Source organism: Polypterus senegalus, chromosome 10 (assembly GCF_016835505.1).
Source record: "Polypterus senegalus isolate Bchr_013 chromosome 10, ASM1683550v1, whole genome shotgun sequence".
In the NCBI taxonomy this organism is placed as follows: Eukaryota; Metazoa; Chordata; class Cladistia; order Polypteriformes; family Polypteridae; genus Polypterus; species Polypterus senegalus.
The window spans coordinates 102,657,186-102,684,130 of record NC_053163.1 but is presented as its reverse complement, the minus strand read 5'-3'; the positions used below and the strand labels follow the sequence as shown (position 1 = coordinate 102,684,130).

At 39.0% G+C, this 26,945-nt stretch overlaps 1 protein-coding gene across 4 annotated transcripts in view; it reads right to left on the bottom strand.

Annotated features, from left to right (window-relative positions):
• Positions 1–26,945, bottom strand: part of zgc:66433 (uncharacterized protein LOC321250 homolog) — a 188,262-nt gene that overhangs the window by 36,428 nt on the left and 124,889 nt on the right. For all 4 annotated transcript variants that reach the window (XM_039766271.1, XM_039766269.1, XM_039766270.1 and 1 more), the window contains exon 2: positions 26,636–26,715. In XM_039766271.1, coding sequence (XP_039622205.1) covers positions 26,636–26,702 — 67 coding nt within the window. In that variant the 5' untranslated portion in view covers positions 26,703–26,715. The remainder of the gene's footprint in view (positions 1–26,635; positions 26,716–26,945) is intronic.

Sequence of the window (26,945 nt, the reverse complement as noted above, 5' to 3'; positions counted from 1 at the left end):
AGCAGCTTTCTTTGACGGTTCCAAACAGGGTAAGTATGAATGGCACTAAATATATCTGGCAACACAACATGACAGTGAATGGAAACACAGACTAACATTTATTACAGATTCAATCAAAACTCCTTTATATTATATCCCCAGTTGCTAAGATTCCTAAAAAAAGTTGTTTTGTATTTATAAGAAATCCATCTACATGTACTGTATACTAAAAAGAAGTTATACAAAATGGGCTATTTTATTTTGTAATTCTAATCATGTATTTGTATACAGAAAGACACATATTCCAAATATATATACTATATATTATCTGTGCTACTTGATTCTAGGCAACAGGGGAACAAAACCTGCAAGGAAGGTCCTCACCCTGAGTGAGATGCTGGCACATGAAAGAGTTAGTTGCTCTCAAAGATTATTAAGGTTAAGATGATAGAAGTTTCATGTTAAGGTAGTTCTACTCACCAATCATGGAGGTAGAATAAATGGTGAATAGCACATGCAAATTAAGAATTTCATTCTACTCTGTACGTGTTTCAATGATGACCCAATCCACCAGTCATCTAGCCATCACTATTTGGCCCTTGTCAAAGTCGCTAAGATCCTTATACTTGCCCATTATTCCTGCTTCCAACAGATCACCTTCAAGAACTGACTGTTCACTTGCTGCCTAACATATTTATATAACACGTGCCATTGTAACATAATACTGACCCCTACTCTCTTTTCTGTTTCTTTTTCCGGTTTCTTTGTGGTGGTGGCCTGCGCCACCTCCACCTACTCAAAGCTTCATGATGCTCCAACAATGATGGACGGATTAAAAGGAAGAAGTCTACGTGACCATCATCATCATCAAGCCCTTCCGTGAGAACCCTAAATCCAAAGAGGACTGTTTCATTTATGTTAGGTAGAATGCCCAGAGGGGACTGGGCGGTCTCATGGTCTGGAATCCCTACAGATTTTATTTTTTCTCCAGCCGTCTGGAGTTTTTTTTGTTTTTTCTGTCCCCCCTGGCCATTGAACCTTACTCTTATTCGATGTTAATGTTGATTTATTTTTTTATAATTATGTCTTTCATTTTTCTATTCTTTAATATGTAAAGCACTTTGAGCTACTGTTTGTATGAAAATGTGCTATATAAATAAATGTTGTTGTTGTTGTTGTAATAATCAATGGTATTTACTTCACATTGTAAACTTACTTATTTCCTAGATATCCAAAAGATATTCAAAAATTCTCATCCCATTGAGAAGGATCCAGGTAGCATCCTAAAAATCATCCTTTAACATAACAGAATCATTCATCCATTAATCCATTATCAAACTCACTTTATCCAACTTTTGACTGCTGGGACCTGAGACAATCACAGCTTTGCATACAAGGCAGCAATCAACGCCGGACAGGGTGGCAGTCTATGAGAGAGCACACTCATACACTCTGCACTTACCCTTACCCAAATTCAGATTTACCAATCACAAATTTCTTTGGAGCATGGAATCTCAACTAGAGTACAGTACCTGAAGGAAAACCCAAACAGACACAGGAAGAATGTTCAATCTCTGCACAAAAACTGACTGGGTCAAGATATGATGCCAGGACTCTGGTGCTGTGCCCCTAAATGCCGGGCCACTGTGCCATCACGTTAAACATTGTGGCCCAATGAGTTTGACTCCAAGGCCCTAGTAAAAAAATGTCTTCAAAAACGGAAAAAACATGCAGAAATGGGAGAAAACAATTACATTCTTTAAAAATTGCACACTAGCCGGCAACGGAATAAAACGGAAACGTACAACAAATGACTGAAAGGCACCTTTGTCCTTCTTTTTTGTGAGATCTGTTGAAGTTTCTGATAGAGAGGTGTTCCACTTTCATAAGGTTCAGTATTTTTTCCATTTACTGACTTTTCTGGAAACACATCCATCACATTCATGTCTCTCAAAAGCTGCAACCTGCCCTTGATGACCAAATTCTCAATCTGGGTCAGACAAGCACAGTAATGAGAAGCACACTAGACTAACTGTCAGAGAGCACCAATGACATTAGAAATAAAAAAGCAGCTTACCTTGAACAACCAACCCCACCCCCCACAATGCACCTCCTGCCAACATTGCGCTGCTTCAGCCGCTGCAGAAACAGGAAATAGTCTGAAACCTCTGGGTCATGTGCGAAATTCCAAAGGCAAAGAAAGGAAGCAGGTTTAAATTTGCTTCTCCTTTTCAAAATACAGCTTTCAAAATATAATATCAAATGCGACATTCCTAAAGCCTCACATGTCACTATTCATAACATTTAAAGATTGCAGAAGAAAGAAAAGCTTATAACTTGTTCCAGGCTCAATGGAAGCATTATAATAAAATGATACAGTGGCCAGAATAAAGAAACACCTGATCCAAGGACCCACAGGAATTGTTACATGTATATGGAGTATATGCATATTTTAAAAGAAATAAGATGTGAAAGTTAACTCCATGAAAAAAATTTCAAAGAGTAACCACAGTGTTTCAGATTAACAAACCCTCTGCTAGTTTCTCAGTGTGGAATTAAATTTGATGTGCTGTCTTTTTTCATTTTATAGATATATGCTGAAGTTTCTTTTCTCAAGATCATTTATATTCATGCAATATCCACCCAACGCTCTGGGTATTTTCTTATTTTTGTGTTAGAAAATGTAATCTTTATGTATTTAACTGAAATTTGAAGCCACCGATCAACACACATCTGCTGTATGTACCAATACCATTTAAAGGTCAAAGTTCAGTGCAGACTTTGCCTACTTACACTCAGAGTTCAATATATTAAGTAAGCAGAAACCATTATTATCTGAAACTGAACAATATCAGAAAGGAAATAGTATTAATATTCTTTATTTAATAAATAAAATAAAAATATGCTGCAAACATAACGCATTTGACAACTGTGCTCCATCTAATGATGGCTGTGAAAATTACGATTTGCATAACAATATGTACATAATTCGACCACGAGATTGGCTCCAGGGCAGTTTTAGCAGGGGGATATTGGATTTTCAGGCGGCCAATGTGTGATACAAATAAAGCTTACAGTATTTTTGTTTTCCAACAAAAATGTCTGAGAGTGTCTAAACAACACATTATGGCAAACAGAACTTAACCCTGCACAGCTCTACATGTCAGGATTGGATTGTAGCAAGCCAAACTCAGGCTGAAATGATCAAAAATATGAAAAGTGGGACTGGTGATTTTTTCTTTTCATTTGATTTTTCACTAATTTGTTGCAAGTTTATTTGTAATTTTATTACCTCTATCGAATGAGTTCATAACTGGCAAAACCAGTACAAATATTTTTCTGAGCTGCATTTTCATTTTCATTTGCCTTCTGCTGCCATATTTTTGACGTTGCTGGGTGAAACTCGACTGCAGGTATTGTGATACTTAAAAGATTGTTGCAGCGAGAAACTCTTGCTGGGTTCAGACTAGCAACACTCAGTCATAATTCAACTTCCTCAAATCTGTTTAATCCAGTTGTAGGTTGTAGAGGGCTGGAGCTGTTTACAGGATGCCCATCCATCACAGGTCCTAGTCACTTCAACATGCACATGGAGAGAGTTTAGAGTTGCCAATGAATAAACCTGCACATCTCCTGAAACGCTGGAGGAAATCTGGAGTACCAAGCACTACGTGAACATTGGGAAAATGCACAAACTCAAAACAGATGACATTCAAAGGACCGGGGCAGCAGTCCTTTCACCCGCACCACTGTGCTGTCCCAACACGTTGTAATGTAATAGTGAAAGCAAAATTCAACAGATTATTTTATAAACACTAAAGTAGCATGGACACCGACTTCATGAGTTTTCCCCTCCATTTGCTATAATACGACCAAATCACCTTAATAACATCTGGTACATTTTGCCATACGCATACTAGTCACCTGCTTTACTTCTTTTCCTAACCATGCACAATTTTTGCATCAATGGGGAAAAGTTTGTTTTATATTCACACTGCGGAGGTTTAGCAGCTATTACAGGTAAGTTTAATTGGGCTGGTGCAATTGCTGACTGCACAGAATCGGAAGGACAAAGCAAGTCCTTCCAGGCTTGTCTTAGGGTTACAGTTTCTTTATACAAGTTAGTTTCAGAACTGATATTCTCCTTTTCCACCTTGATGTGGCAGCTTTAAGAGTTCCTACTGGAATTTAGGTAAAGTGACCCAGTAGCAATTTTGCATATTTGTGCCTAGGCTGTTCTTTTTTTTAAATTATTTCATGCTGGTCATGACATTAACAAAGAAAAAGAAACATTCAAAGTGAGACCAGAAGACGTTAAAAGTAGGGGAACAGTAAAAGAAAATTTTCAAAGCAATATCAGTTCCTCACAATGTGAAAGTGCTTTGTAAAGAAATTGAGAAAATACTGAATAATCATGAATATATATAAAACACAGTGCCCTCCAAAACTAACTATGCAGGCAAGCAGCACACAAACCAGGCAAGTCAGCAAGATATGGTGTAAGTTTGGAGTATAACAACAGTCAAAATAAGATTCGATGTCAAAGGAGTGTTATGATTGGTGTTTTTCATTCATTTTATATGGAATTCCTTGAAGTGCTTTAAATAAAGTAGGCATCTATTTTGGAATTTCCATCCATCCATTACCAAACCCGCTATATCCCAACTACAGGGTCACGGGGGTCTGCTGGAGCTAATCCCAGCCAACACTGGGCGCAAGGCAGGAAACAAACCCCGGGCAGGGCACCAGCCCACCGCAGGGCACACACACACACACCAAGCACAATTTAGAATCGCCAATGCACCTAACCTGCATGTGTTTGGACTGTGGGAGGAAACCAGAGTACCCGGAGGAAACCCACGCAGACACGGAGAGAACATGCAAATTCCACACAGGGAGGACCCGGGAAGTGAACCCGGGTCTCCTAACTGTGAGGCAACTCCTGAAAAAAATTACCTGAAAAATTCAGCTCTGTTCTTTTTTATCTAGAAGGTTTTCTAAATAAGTTTTACTGTTCTGCCAAAACAACATTTTCTTTAGTTACTGGTGCCGGCATTTTGAGACGTTAGCATTGCCAGTGCTACCCATAATGCTTTGGATATGTGCAATGTGTGACATCATTCGGACAACAGTACAATGGTTACCACATGCATGTCCAGGGTATCCCAGAATGTGATTCTTGCAACAAAAGCCCTGATTAATTAACTTGCTTGTGGTCTTAAAGTCTTTAATTTTTGTTTGAAACTTAATGACGGATCGGTTAAACTTTGGTAACAATATCGCTTGACTGACTATGTCTCATTTCTTGATACTTTTTATTCTACAGTTCTCACTGTCTTCTTCTAAGTCAGTACTGAGAGAGTGGAAAAAACAAGCACCTTAGACCAAAAAAGCTTACATCTGTTTAGATTTGGAGAGTCAAAGCCTATGGCAGCAGTTGAAAATTTCTGTTTGCTACTGGTCCAAATCCAATTTGAGATTTACCCAAAGAAACTCATGATCAGGATTTATGCCATAAGATACCAGTTGGAAATGCAGACTCAAAGGGAATGAACTCTTATTCATCCATCCATTCATCTTTGAGTCTGTTTAATTCATTTTAGATTCATGGTGGTGCAGAAGCCTATCCTGGAAACATTTTTCCATCTATTTTAAACTTTAGGATCACCTAAAGTCTAATCCTTATATCTTTCAAGATGTGGGATCAAAACATACATTCTGAAACACGCTTAATCCTACTCAGGGTGAGAGGCCAGGATATGGAGAAAAATACATCCAGACATGGAAAGAACACGCATATTTCACTGAGTGTAGAGCCTGTCATTCAAACCCAGTACTCTGTGTCACCGATAAACACTTGTGGGTCAAGTAATAATTTGTCTTTTATTTATACTTAACTTAAAAGTGACATGTACAACATTGTGCTCATTTTCATATTATCAAATTTATTTTGTTGAATAGCAAAAAAATCCAACCTAAAACGTAAAAAGATTCTGTATGCAACATTATAAAATGTGAACAACGACCAGAAAAGAGGCTGGGGATGAACACTTTAAATAGCCACCTGTATGAATATAAACACACCACGGACAAATTTTACACACTGACAAATGTCATTTTTTGTTTCATAAATGCAGTCTTTTAACTGAATATGATTTATAGGCACTCAATTAGAAACACATGCATATTAACAGATTCACTAAAATGGAGAAGGGGCTTTTCAAAATGTGCCCTAACTGTGACAGTCACATGAAGTCCTTTTTAGACAGCAGACTTGTTTGGTTGGTGGTGGTTGAGAAGATCCCCCCCCTTGTATGTAAAGCGCTTTGAGTGCCTTGAAAAGCGCTATATAAATGTAATAAATTATTATTATTATTATTATTGTTTCAAAAGGCTGCATTCTTTATTCACTGATTCCTGAGATTTTTGTGCAGTCATTGAAGAAACAGTGGAACACATTGTTGTGTTAGATATGACACACAGCAGAACACTAAGGGAGAACAGCTGTTAGCATCAACACTCCACTGAAGATGGAAGAGACAGTAACCGCATGGCAGGCTGACGGCATCACATTTGGTGCAGTAAATAGTAAGAATGCAAATGTGGAGTCATCGAAAAAAAAAATTGAACCTTCCTCATCTTATTACTATTCTCTTGAATCAGGAATTGTTTTTTCAACACACTCTTCCCATGTAATGTGAATATTTTCATGTTCCAAATCTATGACAGCTGGGGTCACTGCAGCCTTTAGTTGAAATTTCATGTTTAAAATCATTTTGTAGCAGGGTTTGGATCTCCTTCCATCCATTTTCTAATCTGCTTATCAAATTCAGGCTCATGGTAGCTACAAGCACAGTAGCTACAGTCACAAGGGCAGAACCCAACTGTAGAGAGAGCATCAGCTCATCTTTGCACAGACCAGGCCCATGACTATGGAGGTATGAGACAATGAAAACTTAAAGTTAGGATATGCATATAAAATTATCAATAAACACCTTTCTTACCCATGGTCCTCCCTGTGTAGAGTTTGCATGTTCTCCCTAAGTCTGTATGGGTTTTCTCCAGCTGTTCCGATTTCCTCCCACTGTCCAAACGCAAGCAGGTTAGGTGAATTGGTGAAGCCAAAATGGCCCTAGTGTGTGCACTTGGTGTGTGTGTGTGTGTGTGTGTCTGTTCACCCAGTGATGGACTGGCGCCGTGTCCAGGGTTTGCTCCTGCTATCCTCCATCCTATGCTAGCTGGGATAGGCTCCAGTCTCCCACCTCTCCACAACCCTGGTTTGGATTATCAGGTCAGAAAATGACAAGACATAACCATTTACCTACAGACACTTTCAAAAGTAACAACGGGACTGAGATATTTTTGAAATGTGATTCATCTACCCCTTCAAACATACTCCTGTAATAAAGAGGACGCACATTTTTTTAAATGTAGTGTGAAACATTGAATTTGGCAGAGAGTAGTAAAAACCAATGTACTGCAAATGCTAACTCTGCAGCAGAATCTCTAATGTGTCTTCGTGTTTTACACAGCGGACTGAAAAAATGGCAAAGAATGCTCTTCTCATATTGTATGTTCTACCTGGTGTTCCAGATGCATTTCTATTTTGCTGAGGCAAAATTTGAAAACTTTATTAAACTTTTTGAAGCCAGCAAACAATTTGTCACACACATTACTTGCCAGAGGACACTATGTGAGAGTTAAGCGTACTGAGTGTGGTGCGTAATGGTATAATTAATTGACTCTCAAATGAATGCTGATTAAGCAGTAGACAATTGGACACTATAAAGGAGGAGAAGGAGGAGGACGAGGAGGAGGAGGAGGCTGGGAGCATGTACTGATTACAGGATGTTGCTGCACCCAACTTTAAGGGTAGCTGCAGAAATGAAGCTGGAATATGTACCACCATATGACCAAGAAAAGGACCCAGCTTTTTAGATTCTGTGGCCTGTAGTGGACGTTATGGACAGTGAATGAATAAAGGTGTTGGTAAAAGCATACATTACTTGTTTTAGCTGGTGACAAAGCACACAGATGTATATAGGTTTACATTTATTTTCAAATAAACTAAATATTGCAAAATGTGTAAGAGATAAAAATTAAGTTAGCCATTTTTTCATGAATGCCTACATTGGATAGCACAAAGGTTAGCGCCTCACAGCTCCAGTTCTCCAGCCAGTTCCCATTTATAAGTTTACATGCTCTTTCTGTGTCAGTGTGTCGATTTTCTCCAGATACTTTGCGTTCCTTCTATTCCCCTAAGATATTATGTTAATTGCTGACATGAGTGAACGTGGCTGGACAAACTTACCTCTCAACTAGGGATGGATTCTGATTCCCTACAGCTCTATTTAGAAGTGGATTAAGAGAATGAAAATATGCAAATTAAAATCTACAAAGCATAGGTTATGCTGTGTTTTATATGTTTATCATACCATTCAGAAAAACATATGGAAGGAAAATATGTCCTATGAAAAGGAGGTTGACAATTTGCTCAGCTTTACTGCCACATAGCCACTGACTTTTAAAGTAGAGCTGAATCCAAGCCAAGATGCCATCTGTCTGTTTGTTTTCCCCTGCTATCATGTGGGTTTTGTCCCAAAGTCTAAAGAAATGCAGTGAGGGTTAGCCACAAACAAAAACCTGACTACTTGTGTGCTAATAAGTGCTTTGCAACTGTCTAGCATTCTGCCCATTATGAGCTCCTTCTGTGCCCACTGCTGCCAAGATAAACGCCAGCTTTCTTGCTGTCCTGAACGAAATATTTTGATTGTGACAACTGGTGGATAGCTATGATTCAAGAAGGACTGATTTTCAAATCGGCTTATCTACATACACATTCATACTGATACACACATGCAGTGCATACTTTACTGCAATCAAAAAATCCTTAAGTAAATCTGTGGTAAATTATTCCAATGCTATCTTCAATTATTATACAATACAATACAATTTATTTTTGTATAGCCCAAAATCACACGAGAAGTGCTGCAATGAGCTTTAACAGGCCCTGCCTCTTGAGAGCCCCCCAGCCCTGACTCTCTAAAAACACAAGGAAAAACTTCCAAAAAAAAACCTATTAGGGAAAAAAATGGAAGAAACCTTGGGAAGAGCAGTTCAAAGAGAGACCCCTTTCCAGGTAGGTTAAGCGTGCAGTTGGTGTTAAAGAGAAGGGGGTCAATACAATACAATACACAAATTATGCAGTGAGGTCTGAAAAGCCTAATTTATACATAAAATCTATTGATATGTATATAAATATATTTATTGTGGACGTTCGGGGTTGCTGTTGCCCCTTGAATCCCAACAGACAGACGTCCAGGACACACGTATAAAAGCACCAAAAAGAATTTTTAATTACTTTCTTCAATAAAGTGCACAAAGCACCACACTCGCCACAATTCTCCAATAACAATACTCAATAATAATTCAATAACAATAATCCTCCACTCCCAGCAGCTTCGTCACCCAACCTCCCAACTCCGGCTCCGCTTGCTGGGTCTTCACCAGTCCTTTAAACAGTCCATGACCCGGAAGTGCTCCTCCTCTTCTTCTGGGTCAAACGCCACCTCATCCTTCCTCAAGCATCCCGTAAGTACTGTGGGTTTGCGTCCTCATGACTCCAAAGTACTTCCAGGTTGTAGGAAAAGTAGAAGTCCCCAGGTCCTTTATGAGCTCCCCCTGGCGGCACCCACGACCACCAACAGGGCTGAGAAAATGAACTCCCATGTCCCATGATGTCCTGCGGGAATCCATGGTACAGTTACCATCCACGGGAGGTGCCATCTAGTGTCCTGGGGGAAGCAGTGTCCTGGAAAGGCTGCCTTCTCCACTCTTCCCGTTTTGGGACTCCCGGCAGGATTGAGCTGCCAGCCGTCTATCACAATATATATATACTGTATATATATATACACATACGGTATATATATATATTGTGAAAAGCATGTCCCCAGACACAGACAGACAGACACCAGATTGTCCAAAATGCACACACTTTTATTAAGTCCACAATACCACAATACCAACAGTTTATCTCTCTCTCTCTTCTCTTCTCTCTCCTCCTCACAGGCTTTGTCTCCTTCCTCCCAACTCTGGCTCAACTTCTTGAGGGAGGCGGGGCCTTTTATAAAGACCCAGATAGGCTTCAGGTGTTCCGCCTAACGTCACTTCCTGGTGTGGTGGAAATGCTGTCATCCAAGGTTCCAAGCATGTCCTGGCACCCCTGGCGGACTCCAGGGAAAATATTGTCCCATTTCCGGTCCCCTGCTTCTTCCGGCATCCCGGCTGGGACATATCCCTGGGAATTTATGACCATATATATATATACTGTATATATATATATATATATATATATATATATATATATATATATATATATATACACAGTGTATATATATACTGTATGTACAGTATATATATATACATACAGAATATATATATATATATATATATATATATATATATATATATACAGTATTTAAGAAAGAAAATTTAGGGCATCCCATTTAAGTAACAGAAAATTCAAGCAAAAGAAAATTATCCTTAAGCATTACAATCCTTGTCTTCAGGCTTCAAAAAACAAAGGTAAAGTTCAGCTTCTAGCCATGAATTAGGTTCAGTTTGCTCAGGAGGTTCCCTAGTGGGTTGTTCTTGCCAAAATGACTCCTCCTTCCGGGAAACCATTGTTCTTATGATTGGGAAACTGTAAGGGGCAGAGTTGGGTGCCCTTACTGGGGCATATAGACATTGTCAAGACGACCTGCTGAAATTTAAACTGAGTATCAGAACCGGGAAAAAAAGTGATTTAAGTGACTTTGAATGTGGCATGATTGTTGGTGCGAGATGGGCTGGTCTGAGTATTTTAGGGTTTACAGAGAATGGCCCGAAAAAGGGAAAATATCCAGTGATCGGCAGTTCTCACTTTCCAGGCTCAGACAAGGTATACTGGGGTAAGATGGGACACCAAACGCTAACAGTCTCTTTTCTCTTATGTAGCTCCAAAAAGCCTTCCAGTGAGGGGCACATAAGCCATGCCCTTGATCAGCTAAACCATGCCTCTTTCAGTCAGACTCCTGGAAGATGGCAACTCAGTCTGAGGTACGTAGTCCCACATGATGGAGCTCCCTGACCCAGACCTGCTCTTGAAAGCTAAATGTTTTGAAAAGTCACAGAGGTTAGGAAGGCAACTGATATGCCTTATTTTAGTTGTACTCATTTTTGTTCCATTTTTCGGCAGCAAACAGGGTGGTCCCGGTTGGCACCCACCTTGGTTCTCCTCTTCCTCATTTGCACCGCACAACATAGACACACACGAACAAACACAGCCATAGCACATATATTGAAGTATATCACACATTTCATAAGATCAATAATGTATTGAAATAAATAGATTGATTTTAAATTACAGTAATTAAACATTTGGCTAAAGTAATTTAAAACTCAAGATTATTCATTCATTCTCTAAACTTCCCTATTTTAAAAGCAGACACAACAATGTCAAAGCAGAAACTAATCCTAAATAGAGCACAATTTCTTCACAGGGCATATTCACTTACACACCTATAAAATAATATGCATGTTATCAAATTACACTCTTTTACTTCAATCTACCCTTTATTTTGATACATTTCAATCCTATTTATATATTTCAGCATTCCAAAAAGTCTTGTGCTAGGTAAAGAAATCTGTATTTTCTGGAAAATCACATATAAAAAAGAGATTTGTTAGGTTTGTAGTTAAATGTTACACTGCAGATTCAGTACTAGCCACCAGAGGGAACATCTGCCACTGCAAATGGCATGGAGCCTAAAGTACATTTCACAAGTACTCCTTGGAAAAGATGACATGGACACATCTGTTCATTTGCCCTGGGACGTGCTAAAAAGTCTAGAGCTTTTATCATTCCCACAGAAGGCACTGTGACTTCACAGCAGTACGGTTTAATGGCCTTGGCATTGATCTTTATAACCTCAAGGCTGCTTGTTCTATTTCTGTTTCCCAACTTATCATGTAATCTTGAAAAATTCACTTAAGCTCTCTGTGTTCCAATCATTAATAAAAAATTATAAACTGTATTATTGTTCTGTATTTATAGTGTATAGTATCTTAGTATGGTACTTGCTACAGAAAGGGTTTATATAAAAACAAAAGTGTTTTGAACTAATAAGTAGGACAAAATGACATTATATTAACAAACCAGAATGAAACCTGTTTTACACGGATACCTTCATGTTGAAATGACAATGGCAAATTGTACAGATCTAAGATTTGCTAGGGCCTTTGTATTTTATTCTACAGTATATTACAGTGACAGTACTGTCATGTTCTGTAGGAAAAAGGAAGACCACATCAGATGTGTCTGTAAAATTACGCTGTAATTGCAAAAATAACAAAGAAGTATATATTCCACATAGTTTCAGTTCTATTCTTGGGTTACAACATATCACAATGAACTTTAGTAAACTATGAGAGTGGCTTAAATTGATTTTCACCCACTTTAATTAAACAAGTTAATAACAAGCTATTGTAGGAGAGTTATTAAAGCATTCAGTTCTGCTATTGCTCTTTCATTGTTTCAAACAAAAACAAATAAACAACATATTCTCTTAAGCCAATTTAAAGTAGCAGAAGGCTGAAGTCTACTTTGGAAGCACGGGGTACAAAGCAGGAACAAACAGTAGACATAATGATGGCCTGTCACTAAGCCAGCCTGGCTTGTTCTATTATCACGCATGCATGACTTGGGGACATCTTCAGAGCTTATCCACTACTGGTAACACCACTCCGTGTTGGAGGATGATGCAGTGGTTCATATCCTCTCCACTTTTTTGCACTCAGACTGGAAGAATAAAGGCTTGAGGACCTGTCACATCACATCTGCTGAAGTCAACAAACCCATGTGTCCTCTTGGAACCATCTAGAAAAATGTCACCACTAGAAGAAGTCAGTCATTCTACTCACATCTGAGAAGACATTACTTTGTAGCACTGGCTGATGAAGATTCATTATTTGTTTCATTTCTTTTTTTGGCAAAACAACTGCCAATTAAACAGGATTTCCCATCTCTGCCTCAACTCTTTACCATTGGCTTCTGTTTTTCTCACACTAATAATCTACATATAAATTTAAATAAAGTTTTCTATCATAACACTGACTGTCTGCTATTTTAAGATCCCTTGTGCTTTACTTCTGATACTGGTGTTCAATTGATCTTCTAACACATGTCAACAATTTTTTTAAGTTTCTTGTTGAGTGTAATTATGATGTTGGTAAATGGGCATATTTGCTTATTAAAGGATTCTCACATGAGTAGAGACTTTGACTTTTTTGTATTCATACTTCCTAGTTTTCAGTTACTCATTGCACAGTGGATCTGACTTGGCAGACATTTGCCATTTGGGTCCTGGTTTAAGTCTAGAATTGTATTTGGTATGTTATCAATGTATTTTTGTGGCTTATTGTGGGAAACCCAGTTTTCTGCTATAACCTGGTTAAATTTGATGAGGTTAAATGGCCAGTCCAATTTCCTCTGGTTAGAGTATCATATGTGTGTGCGGCTGTGTTTTATCCTCCCATACTGACCTCCACATTGAGATTTGGTTCATTTCTTGTGCCCATTATTACTATGTAGATATACTATGGCATGAATCTGTAAATAGATGAATGGAGGAATGTGTATACATCGCCTTTAATGATATAAAGTACATACAGTATTCTAATGTGCTAAAGTGTTTTTAACACCAAATCCATTTAAATAGTACCTTCTAAATCTGTTAAAATTATATAAAAAAAAAAAGATTCCTCGTCTAAATTTTATATAGACATCAATTCATTAGCCTGGGTCTCTCTATGCAGTACAAGTGACCTCATGGTCACCCCTCTCGATTCGCTTGTCTGTGAACACAGCGTAAAATAAATAATACAAAAACATCGTTTTTCTCAGAACAATTATTGTACCTTCTCTTGGCAGCCCAGACTGTCACATTGTCTCCTGTACAACTGGGTTGCAGGCTGACTGGACCGCTGCCAGCATCTGGCAGACTGTGACCGTGAATGTCAGCTTCACAGGAATTAGTAGCACAAAGAAGCATTTGCCTACAAACAGTCTCCCTACAAATCCATTTCTCCATGGGTGTCAGCAAATACGAATTTAGGAAAATATACAGTTTTTGGGGTATTTCTATGGAATGACTTGGATCAACAGTAGGGAATGACAGGGGCTTTTTTGTCAGTTTAGAACACTCACACTTTATTCTAAACTTGTAACTATAAAACGAAAATGTGGTTGCACTGTTTTAATTTGCCACCAAGAGGGTTTTTAAGATGGTGCTGCTCTGTAGAACTATCTAATTCTTATGCCATGTGTTTGTTTCATTTACTTTTTTTGTTGTGTGATATATATCACCAGAAATCTGTGCAGATCACCATGTTTTGGAGTGTTCAGTCTTGGATTTTGTTGTTTAAGGGGCAGCTTTGCAATACTTTATTTATTTACAGCATTAGTTAACCTTTATTAAAGATGTTAGATTTAGAGGCCACTGTTCCTTAACACTGCGGTGGGTTGGCACCCTGCCCACGATAGGTTCCTGCCTTGTGCCCTGTGTTGGCTGGGATTGGCTCCGGCAGACCCCCGTGACCCTGTATTCGGATTCAGCGGGTTAGAAAATGGATGGATGGATGGATGTTCCTTAACAACTCTACATTGATTTTTTAATTAAAAAATGTTTGACTTGAGAGACAGTTCGACTGTTCTAAGCTTATAATTGACAATGCAGCAAATCAGAAAGCACTGTTTCAAATACTGATTGTCTATTAAAGCCACTTTCAAAAATAAATGTCATACAATACAAACCCACAGAAACAAACCTTGGTGAACCTGAGCATATTCAATACAGAGAATGAAACTCCTGACAGTGTTCCAGACATATTTAACTGTTCATTAAACACTGGCATTATTCCACTTTTGTTTAAAAAAACAACTGTGCTAAATCCTTGTATCTGCCAGAAGATAGTGTAAGTAGGTGGACACCTGGTGGCACTGTTGTCCACCTTTTACCCCAACAGAAAGATGAAGGACACAGGTTAAAAGCACTCAGAAGACTTTTTAGTGAGCAGCAGTATGGCTTCATGCAAAGAAAGAGCACCACAGATGTAATGTTTGCTCTGAGGATGTTGATGGAGAAGTTTAGAGAAGGCCAGAAGACGCTGCATTGCGTCTTTGTGGACCTGCAGAAGGCATATGACAGGGTGCCTCGAGAGGAGCTATGGTATTGTATGAGGAAGTCAGGAGTGCCAGAGAAGTACGTAAGAGTTGTACAGGATATGTACGAGGGAAGTGTGACTGTGGTGAGGTCTGCGGTAGGAGCGACGGATGCATTCAAGTTGGAGGTGGGATTACATCAGGGATCGGCTCTGAGCCCTTTCTTATTTGCAATGGTGACGGACAGGCTGACAGACGAGATTAGACAGGAGTCCCCGTGGACTATGATGTTTGCTGATGATCATTGTGATCTGTAGCGATAGTAGGGAGCAGGTTAAGGAGACCCTGGAGAGGTGGAGATATGCTGTAGAGAGGAGAGGAATGAAGGTCAGTAGGAACAAGACAGAATACATGTGTGTAAATGAGAGGGAGGTCAGTGGAATGGTGAGGATGCAGGGAGTAGAGTTGGCGAAGGTGGATGAGTTTAAATACTTGGGATTAACAGTACAGAGTAATGGGGATTGTGGAAGAGAGGTGAAGAAGAGAGTGCAGACAGGGTGGAATGGGTGGAGAAGAGTGTCAGGAGTAATTTCTGATAGACGGGTATCACCAAGAGTGAAAGGGAAGGTCTACAGGACGGTAGTGAGACCAGCTATGTTATATGGGTTGGAGACGGTGGCACTGACCAGAAAGCAGGAGACAGAGCTGGAGGTGGCAGAGTAAAAGATGCTAAGATTTGCATTGGGTGTGATGAGGGTGGATAGAATTAGAAATGAGTACATTAGAGGGTCAACTCAAGATGGACGGTTGGAGACAAAGTCAGAGAGGCGAGATTGCATTGGTTTGGATATGCGTAGAGGAGAAATGCTGGGTAAATTGGGAGAAGGATGCTAAGAATAGAGCTGCCAGGGAACAGGAAAAGAGGAAGGCGTAAGTGAAGGTTTATGGATGTGGTGAGAGAGGACATGCGGGCGATGAGTGTAACAAAACAAGATGCAGAGGACAGAAAGATATAGAAGAAGATGGTCCACTGTGGCAATCCCTAATGGGAGCAGCCGAAAGAAGAAGAAGAAGACTATTGCTTCCAAAGCAGCATGGCCACAATAAGAACAATAACTAAGCACAATAAATAAACACAAATCTCTCCTCCACTCCTCCCAGCCAGCTCTGTCCACTATCTCCCAACACTGGCTTGCTTGCTGGGTCTCCACTAGTCCGCTATATATACACTCACCTAAAGGATTATTAGGAGCACCTGTTCAATTTCTCATTAATGCAATTATCTAATCAACCAATCACATGGCAGTTGCTTCAATGCATTTAGGGGTGTGGTCCTGGTCAAGACAATCTCCTGAACTCCAAACTGAATGTCAGAATGGGAAAGAAAGGTGATTTAAGCAAGTTTGAGCATGGCATGGTTGCTGGTGCCAGATGGGCCGGTCTGAGTATTTCACAATCTGCTCAGTTACTGGGATTTTCACGCACAACCATTTCTAGGGTTTACAGAGAATGGTGTGAAAAGAGAAAAACATCCAGTATGCGGCAGTCCTGTGGGCGAAAATGCCTTGTTGATGCTAGAGGTCAGAGGAGAATAGGCTGACTGATTCAAGCTGATAGAAGAGCAACTTTGACTGAAATAACCACTCGTTACAACCGAGGTATGCAGCAAAGCATTTGTGAAGCCACAACACGCACAACCTTGAGGCGGATGGGCTACAACAGCAGAAGACCCCATCGGGTACCACTCATCTCCACTACAAATAGGAAAAAGAGGCTACAATTTGCACAAGCTCACCAAAATTAGACAGTTGAAGACTGGAAAAATGTTGCCTGGTCTGATGAGTCTCGATTTCTGTTGAGACATTCAAATGGTAGAGTCAGAATTTGGCGTAAACAGAATGAGAACATGGATCCATCATGCCTTGTTACCACTGTGCAGGCTGGTGGTGGTGGTGTAATGGTGTGGGGGATGTTTTCTTGGCACACTTTAGGCCCCTTAGTGCCAATTGGGCATCGTTTAAATGCCACGGGCTACCTGAGCATTGTTTCTGACCATGTCCATCCCTTCATGACCACCATGTACCCATCCTCTGATGGCTACTTCCAGCAGGATAATGCACCATGTCACAAAGCTCGAATCATTTCAAATTGGTTTCTTGAACATGACAGTGAGTTCACTGTACTAAAATGGCCACCACAGTCACCAGATCTTAACCCAATAGAGCATCTTTGGGATGTGGTGGAACGGGAGCTTCGTGCCCTGGATGTGCATCCCACAAATCCCCATCAACTGCAGGATGCTATCCTATCAATATGGGCCAACATTTCTAAAGAATGCTTTCAGCACCTTGTTGAATCAATGCCAAGTAGAATTAAGGCAGTTCTGAAGGTGAAAGGGGGTCACACACCGTATTAGTATGGTGTTCCTAATAATCCTTTAGGTGAGTGTAAATTTTGACACGGAAGTGATTTTGCTCTTCCTCCCACGTGACTTGCCAGCACTTCCGGGTCAGATGGAGAATCCCAAAGTCTTTAATCAGTCCGGAAGTACTGTGGGGCTTCCGTCCTCATGACTTCCAAACACTTCCGGGCTGCAAGGGAAGCATGACTCCACAGGTCCTTTCATAGCTTCCCCTGGCGGCACCCAACAGGGCTGAGAAACCGGACTCCAAGTCAGAGGATGCCCTGCAGGAATCCAGGGCACCGCTACACTCCAGAGGAGCTGCCATCTAGCGTTTTGGGGGAGGCAGTGTCCTAAAAAAGCTGCCTACCCCCATCCTTCCACTTCAGGGGCGTCCCAGCCGGGATAAGCTGCCGGATATCTGTCACAATAGATACTTACTTGAATAAAAACTAATTTCTGGTTAAATATCAGTCAGTCTTTAGATCGAATCATGGCACAGAAATTGCTCTGATTAAAGTCATTAATGACCTATGGCTTAATGCAAACAGCACACCACTTCTTGTTCCCTTAGATTTGAGCTCAGCATTTGATACCATACAACGCAGTATTCGTGTTGACCACCTCAGTCCTTCTGGTAGTGTCTTGAACTTGTTTCAACGTTGCATAACAGAAAGAAAATTCTTCATAAGTTGTGGATTTTGTACAGTATGTAACAGACTCACAAAAGTACATACACTGTGTCGTAGGAATCTATTCTGGGCCTGCTGTTATTCCCACTCTACATCTTCCCATTAGGGAAGATTATTTGTAAAACATACAGGGAACCTCAACAGCTATGCATACGACACATAGCTTTACCTGTCTGGAGTGCTCTATGACCATAAGTCTCTGAATCCTCAGTGTCTTACTAGCATTACAGAATGGATGAGTATTAATTTCCTTGAATTAAATAAAGAAAAAAAACGAATTTTTGTTAGTGGCAGGAATCAAAAAGTGAGGGTCTCAGAAATAAACTTGATAGTCTGAGTTTACAAATCAAGCCACAAGTAACGAATTTAGGTGTTATTGAGTTCTTGGGAACAAAGTTCAGGTTACATATTAACCATATTACCAGTTACTATTCCAAGAGTTTGAGCACTTATAACATGCCAAGTGTGAACTTATAACATGCTTTGTATCCCGGCCAATACCCCCAGGCCGCCAGAGGGAGCCCTCACAGCGGCATGGAAGGTCTCCGAATTCCAGCGGAGCCTCATGGACATTGTAGATTTTATGGACAGCCCTGCTGGATACCATGGGGGCCACCAGGATGGACATTGTAGATTTTATGGACAGCCCTGCTGGATACCATGGGGGCCACCAGGAGCCGCTGTAGGGAGGCTTGGGGAGTGTTATTTGCCCTATGCCCTGGAAGTACTTCCAAGTCATATGAACAGAAGGAAGGATGTACTTCCGGGGTGAGAAAAAAGGACTTTTATCTGACCCAGAAGTGATAAGGAATTATGGACCGAAGGATGAGAAACACTCCCGGGTCAGGAACTATACAAGGACTATGGGAGCTCCCAGACGGGGAGCCGAGCTGGGTGGTAGGAGGGCAACACGTCTGGGAGTGGAGGATTGTGCTTTATTGGATTGATTATTGTTTGGTTAATGAATAGTGTAGAGTGGAGGGTGTTTGGTGCACATAATTATCATAATAAAACAAAGAATAATTGCACTTTTACCTGGTGTCTGGCGTGGTACCTGAGGGTTCAAGGGAGCGATAGCGCCTCCTACTGCTACACAAGGTGCAGGAAAAGTAGTACATACTTTTTTTTAGCAGTCTAGATTTTTCCAATTAACTCATAACAAGACTACCTAAGAAAGACAAATGGGCTGTAGCTAGTTCAAATTCAGCAGCAAGAATCTAACCCATGCATTTTATGTGCTCCACTAACACATGTAATCATCTTCTTTTACAATTGTTATTTATGAATATAATTCATCATTACAAAAATGACAAAAATGTGAAATGTAGTCAGAATAAACCCACTAATTGCTGAACTGCATGAACTGTAGGTCTCCTGGGTTAGCACTGGATTCATCCACCCAAGCCATCTCTTTCCAGTACTCATGCTAGTACCTTTGTCTATGGTCCTCCCAGGGAAATCCAGCTCACATAAGGTGTATACTGCCACCAGCAGAACTGTGTTCCTGTAATAGTGTGGAATATGTGCTGCTGCCACTGTGGTTCTCTCTCACCTTGCCATGCTCTTTGGCAACCTAGCACTAAACTTCCATGCATTTATAGTAATAAGAAAACCTCTGTGTACCACCCATGTCTAAACCAAAAATGCCTGAAGGAACTATTTATCAAAATAATTTGTTTATTGATAATAAAACAGAACATTAAACATGGCTAAACAGTGGGAGAAGACAATGGGATGGATCAGTAAACATAAAGGACCTCTCAGTGATCACTTGCCTTGCTATAGTGGTAATTTTAAATAAACTCTCTTATCATCTCACAAAATCACTGGACACACTAAATCCCTGCCAGTTCTGCTATTGCCCAAGATCAGTTCAAATTCTACATTTAAGTGCAGATCATCTGGCTCTATACTCTATTCAGGTCCCTATGTCCGTACCAGGATTCTTTTTGGGCTCATGGATGTTTCCAATAATTCCTATACCCTTTTCTTGAAAACTCCTTCTTGTGGTTATCTAAGGTTTTATGAGAGGCTCTCAGTAACTATTTTTGTTTGTTAAGCTGTAGCTGATTCTTCCCTAATTCAAAATGCAGACAGGTCACCTCATCAATGTTAACTTCAACACTATTTTCAAAGAATTTATTTTATAATACTATCCTCTCCCCATTTACAAAACTTTATTTCCCTAATCCTATGAAAGAGATTATCTCCAGGTCAGTGGCAGCTACTGGTAAGCATGGAGGCTAATCCACCTGCAGGCATGCTCTAAAATGACCTGCTTAAAGGAGACATGCGTACTGCTCACTCTTATAAAAACATTTCCTTCTCTGAAAAATGTAGCATCTAAATAAAGACAGACATGTGTAGTGCTGCTCTTTTGACATTCATAACGATAAAAAGTATTTAAAGTAAATCATTTTATCATATAGAGAGGTTTCTTGAACACTTTGCCAAGTGGTAGCGTACACAGCAGTACAGCAGATGTAACAAGGCTGTAGTACTGTATGTTCATGTGAAGGATGGAATATAAGCAGGTCACATAATGAGTCAGCAGCAGCTGAGCTGGGATTTAATCAGGAAATATCCAGCTTCTAAGCAACTTATTTTATCATCCTCCAAGACGGTGCTCTATCTCTGGATGCAGTGTTACACCAGTGAGTTGACAAGCTATGCAAAATTAAATTAATAAAATTTATCAGTGAAAACTATCTACCATCAGATGTACAAATAACACTCCAGTTTTATAAGGTTATTGATTACTTCTATTTGTCTGTCAATTTGCAGAAATGCTACGATCATTATGCAATCACACTGCTTTTTCATTACTCTGATCACTGATGTTGTTAGCACATTTATATTACACAGTTCAAATTTGGGGTGTCACAATACCACAATATTTGTACCAGATACCAATACCAGTGGAATTTTACAATACTTGTAACCTATTCAATAACATGACAAAAGAAGAAATCTCATTTACCAGCTTTTTCATCAAAAGAACCTGCATTATCCACGTTAGCAACATTGTATCTTTTTCTGTAATAAAATATCAAATATATAAATATTAAGAGTAACAACAGCTTAAAACAGTGGCATATGAATCAAGTAATTGCCAAGCTATCATTTAAGCAAACTAGTGTTGGCATTCACAAATATCCAAAAAGACTGGAATGTAATTTGTGATAGACATGGGAATTAATTCAAGTATAACACTAACTTGAGGGGATGTTAAATTCTCTTTGTTCAGCATAGGGCTTATAAAGAATGGCATCATTTTGGACTGCCTGGTATATCTTACCATGCACACATTGCAATTTTATTCTATGAATGGGAAGTCTGAAACTCAAAAGTTCACCTTATGAGAAGGATTTAGGAGTTGTAATAGACTCTACATTATCAACTTCCAGACAATGTTCAGAAGCCATTAAGAAGGCTAACAGAATGCTAGACTGAAGATGATACAGAATGCAGCTGTCTGTTTTGTATTTAACCAGCGGGCACGTGTCACTCCTCTTATCAAGTCTGTACATTGGCCCCCTGTAGCAGCATCCATTAAATTCAAATCCCTGATGCTTGTCTACAGAGCAGCCAGTGGGTCACCACCTGAGTATATGGAGACACTAGTGAGGTGCTATGCTTCTTCTCACACCCTCAGGTCTGCCAGGGAACAGCATCTGGTGATGCCACCTCTACATGGCTTCAAGCCTCAATCCCGACTCTTTTCCTGTGTGGTTCCGTGTTGGTGGAACGGGCTGCCCACTTTCACCTATACTGCTCATTCTCTTAAAAAAAAACTTTGCGCAGTGATACTTTATAGTATTGGTTATTTGGTTAAGTTTATTTGCTTTATTGATTGTAATCTATGATTCTAAATGTATGAGTTATATATCTTCACTTGTAGCAATCAATGTTATGTGTCCTATTATACTTGCTGAACAAACAGGCTCTAGCCTAATGTTCATCCATTGTTTACCTCTTTTGTTTGTTGCTCTGCAAAAAAGTGTCTGCTGAGCAAATTAATGTAAATGAAAATATGGCACAATGTGTCGAGTACAAGTCCAAGGAGGTCATGCTCTAGCTTTATAATGTACTGGTGAGGTCTCATCTAGAGTACTGTGTGCAGTTTTGATTTCCAGGCTACAAAAAGGACATAGCAGCGCTAGAAAAGGTCCACAGGAGAGCGACTAGGCTGATTCCAGGGCTACAGGGGTAGAATTATGAGGAAAGATTAAAAGAGCTGAGCATATACAGTTTAAGCAAAAGAAAATTAAGAGGTGACATGATTTAAGTGTTTAAAATTATGAAGGGAATTAGTATAATGGATCGAGAATGTTGTGTTAACATGAGTTCATCAAGAACACAGGGGAACAGTAATGGGGAAATTTTATAAAAAACATTAGGAAGTTTATCTTTACACAGAGAACCATAGACATTTGGAATAAGCTAGTGTGGTAGATAGTAGAACTTTAGGGACTTTTAAAACTAAATGTAATAGATTTTTAGAAGAATCAAGTGGACAGAACTGGTGAGCTTCATTGGGCTGAATAGCCTGTTCTTGTCTAGATTGTTCTAATGTTCTAATGAATGTTTCTCTCCTGTAACTGAAAAATACTGCATCATTGCTTGGTAAAAAAAACTTACTAAAGATTAAAATTTTATGGATGAGCCAAATCAATTTCAATTTCAAATGTCACTATCTCCTGGTGCTTCAGTTTTCCAAATCTCCCCCTCTTTTTTTACGTGTCCAAACTTTAAAGCTTCCTGTGTGAAATCAGACTTGTCAGTTTTACAATAATCCATTATTGAAGAACTCTTAGAAAGTAGCCTTTATTGTGTTATTTTCAAAGTAATTATGAGAAATTAGACTTTGTTATCACCCAGCCTGTGTAAAAATCCAGAATTACAAGATTAATTGTACTTAAATTACTTTACATTTGCCAACATACCAAATACAGCATATGTGTTTTCACTTTGTTTTTCACATTAGGGGTTACACTCATGAAGATTAGTTTGCCTTCAAAAAACAAATGACTGAGTCAAATTTAATGTTTGTACACTTGTATTCAATATAGTGTTTTATCCACTGCTATAATTGTGTGTCTCTGTGATGCATTTCCATTAACACAATACATGCATTTTGTGCTTCGAAGCACTGGAAGACTAAATGAGGTTAATTTTGCTATTAACAGGAGGAGTAGTTCATTTCATCACTACAAATCAAAAAGACATTTTGCATGTAATTTGTCTCAATTTTATTTTTGTGCTAGATCCGTTGTTAGCTTTGCAAGTGTTCATTTTCCTCACATAATCCACAGTCATATACACATAATTGTGGATGCATGCGAGGTTTTCTCGAGCTACTCTGACCCTGATCCTTATACGCCACATAGAAAATTGACAGATGCTTGGACAAACATTTGTAGATGTTCAATCACAGTATGAATGCAAACTGTGTAAGGCACGGTGTAAAAAAAAATCTTACACTCAACAAAATTAACAATTTCAATTCATATCTAATTGGTCATTGTACTCTCAAACTAATGTATTTCTGACTAACTCAATAATGGGAGAAAAGTATTTTTAACAAAAGGCTATGTTTGTGTTTTGCCTTTTTTGTTAAAATGATAAGCATGATCCCGGCCATCATGTGTTGAAATTCTCCTCCCGCAAACACAAAGCATTTCCAGACATGACTTCCTCTGTTTTTCTTTTCAAGATGTGTTAATGTGGTGCTGTAGCACTGTGAGCCATCTTATCATTTTCATGTGTAGTTTTTATGCAAGCTTTTATCTCATATAACTGAGTCTTCCAGAGTAATTTGTCTACCTGCACTCACTCATCAGTGTGGTACTGACTGTCACAGGTGACTGCCTACACTGTAAAAAAGTTAGCACCGTTATTTTTAGGGCATTTTGGTATCAATTTGGTACTGAAGTATCGGTTCTTGTGATATATCTAGTCCAACTTTACAAACGACAAAATTAACATCAGGACTCACTTTAGGAGACAACACATAAATGCTTACTGAGTGCCACTAAGCTGACATGTCAGGTCTTCTTGATGGTTACTTGATGATTTCTTCAATTGCTAAAAATACATTTCTAAAAAACATTTCAAACAAATTCTGCAGAAACTTTGTATCCCCAAAAATTTATTTGAAACAACTCTCTGAAAAATATACTCCAAGAGTCACAGATAGATGTTCAGAAACATCGCAAAATGCTTCAAATTAAACTTACGGTCATGTTCATTTTCTATAAATTTATTTGTTAAAATCTTCAAAAGTCAATCTTTAGAGTGAATAAAAGGCAGACATTTTATAATAAACTGTAATTTCCCATAAACCGAATTGGTTCAGCATCAATAGGATTTCTATCATTACAGGATTCTAGTAATAGAAGTGCCAAGTTAGTTGGATACAATGAGGCTATTAGAAATAAACTGGATACATTAGGATTAAAAGTCAAGACGGAGGTAAAAAGCTTAGGGGTGATTGTTGACTGTAATCTGAATTTTAAATCACATATTAATCAGATCACTAGGACAGCATTTTTTCACTTAAGAAACATAAGTAAAGTTAGACTGCTTATATCACTGAAAGATGCTGAGAAATTAGTTTACGCGTTTGTTTTCAGTCGACTAGATTGCTGTAACGCACTCCTCTCAGGACTACCCAAAACAGACATAAATCATTTGCAATGAGTGCAGAATGCAGCTGCTAGAATCCTAACTAGGAAAAGAAAATCCGAACACATTTCTCCAGTTTTGATGTCACTACACTGGTTACCTGTGTCATTCAGAATTGACTTTAAAATTCTGCTTATGGTTTATAAAGCCTTAAATAATCTTGCTCCATCTTATATATCGGAATGTCTGACACCTTATATTCCAAATCGTAACCTCAGATCCTCAAATGAGTGTCTCCTTATAATTCCAAGAACAAAACTTAAAAGAAGTGGTGAGGCGGCCTTCTGCTGCTATGCACCTAAAATCTGGAATAGCCTGCCAATAGGAATTCGCCAGGCTGATACAGTAGAGCACTTTAAAACACTGCTGAAAACACATTACTTTAACATGGCCTTTTTATAACTTCAATTTAACTTAATTTAACTTAATCCTGATACTCTATATGTTCAATCTCCTCAAAATAACTATTCATGGTGGCTCTAAAATCGGTACTGACCCCTACTCTCTTTTCTGTTTCTTTTTCCGGTATCTTTGTGGTGGTGGCCTGCGCCACCTCCACCTACTCAAAGCTTCATGATGCTCTAACAATGATGGACGGATTAAAAGGCAGAAGTCTACGTGACCATCATCATCATCAAGCCCTTCCGTGAGAATCCTAAATCCAAAGAGGACTGTTTCATTTATGTTAGGTAGAATGCCCAGAGGGGACTGGGCGGTATCATGGTCTGGAATCCCTACAGATTTTATTTTTTCTCCAGCCGTCTGGAGTTTTTTTGTTTTTTCTGTCCCCTGGCCATTGAACCTTACTCTTATTCGATGTTAATGTTGATTTATTTTGTTTTATAATTGTGTCTTTCATTTTTCTATTCTTTAATATGTAAAGCACTTTGAGCTACTGTTTGTATGAAAATGTGCTATATAAATAAATGTTGTTGTTGTTGTTGTTAAGTTGAATTGTGATCAGTTAATCTATTTAAGAGTTAAGCATGCCATAGAGACACAAACATGGATAAAAGTGACCAGACAGGCACAATCAGACAGACAGACAGGTGTCATGTCAGAGAAGTTCAGAGATCTATAAAATAAATAAAACCACCAAAAACTCAAAGCTGAAATTCTGTCTTGTTACTATAAAACATTTTGAGAAAGGAAAAATCATGTTCACCAGCACTTCTAAAGCATCATATCACGCTCTGACCAGTGCTGACTCCACTATACATATCGCACGTTCTGCCATAAAGCTGAATTGTATGCGTTTTATTGTTTCATCATATGTCACATTTAAAATCCTCTGATAAAGAACAATACAGGAATGCTTTTTATGGGTAACATAGCATAAAATAAAGATAAATCATTGACAGTATCGTAAATAACTGATTCTGGCTACCAATACTCTTTGTATGTTCTACCTTTGCTTCAGAAACATAAACCCTTAAATACAATTATCACCAATTCAATATACTTTACATAAGAAAGCATTGCATAATAGAAATAAACTGCCTAAGGGATCTCTCATAGAACATAGTATCCATGATGAAAAAAAACACCTCGCTTCCATTTCCATTCTTGTTAACTGCATTCAGTGTATACCCAACCTGAATAGAAGTACCTAAACATACTTAAGGTAAAGTTTTGTTCACCTAAATACTGAAAACATACAGCTCTCTGGATGCCTACCTGGGCACTCCTCTGAGGTATCTGGCTGTGCCTGGTGTGGGTCGACTTCAGAAGGTCCAGAAGCCATAATATCAGAGTCACTAAAAGGCAAAAGAAGACATTGTGTGTTTTCTCTCACTTATAAGCATGGACATAGCATTTACAAAAACACTTTAGTTTGACTCTGGAAACATTTCAAGGCTGGGTTTATGTGTCAGATTATCTGACAAGATTAAATGTTTCACTATTGATAAATGTAATACCCAAGGAAATCTTATTTGCTATTAGGCTTCAGTGCAGAAGAATTCCTACGTAAACAGTATTCTAAGAG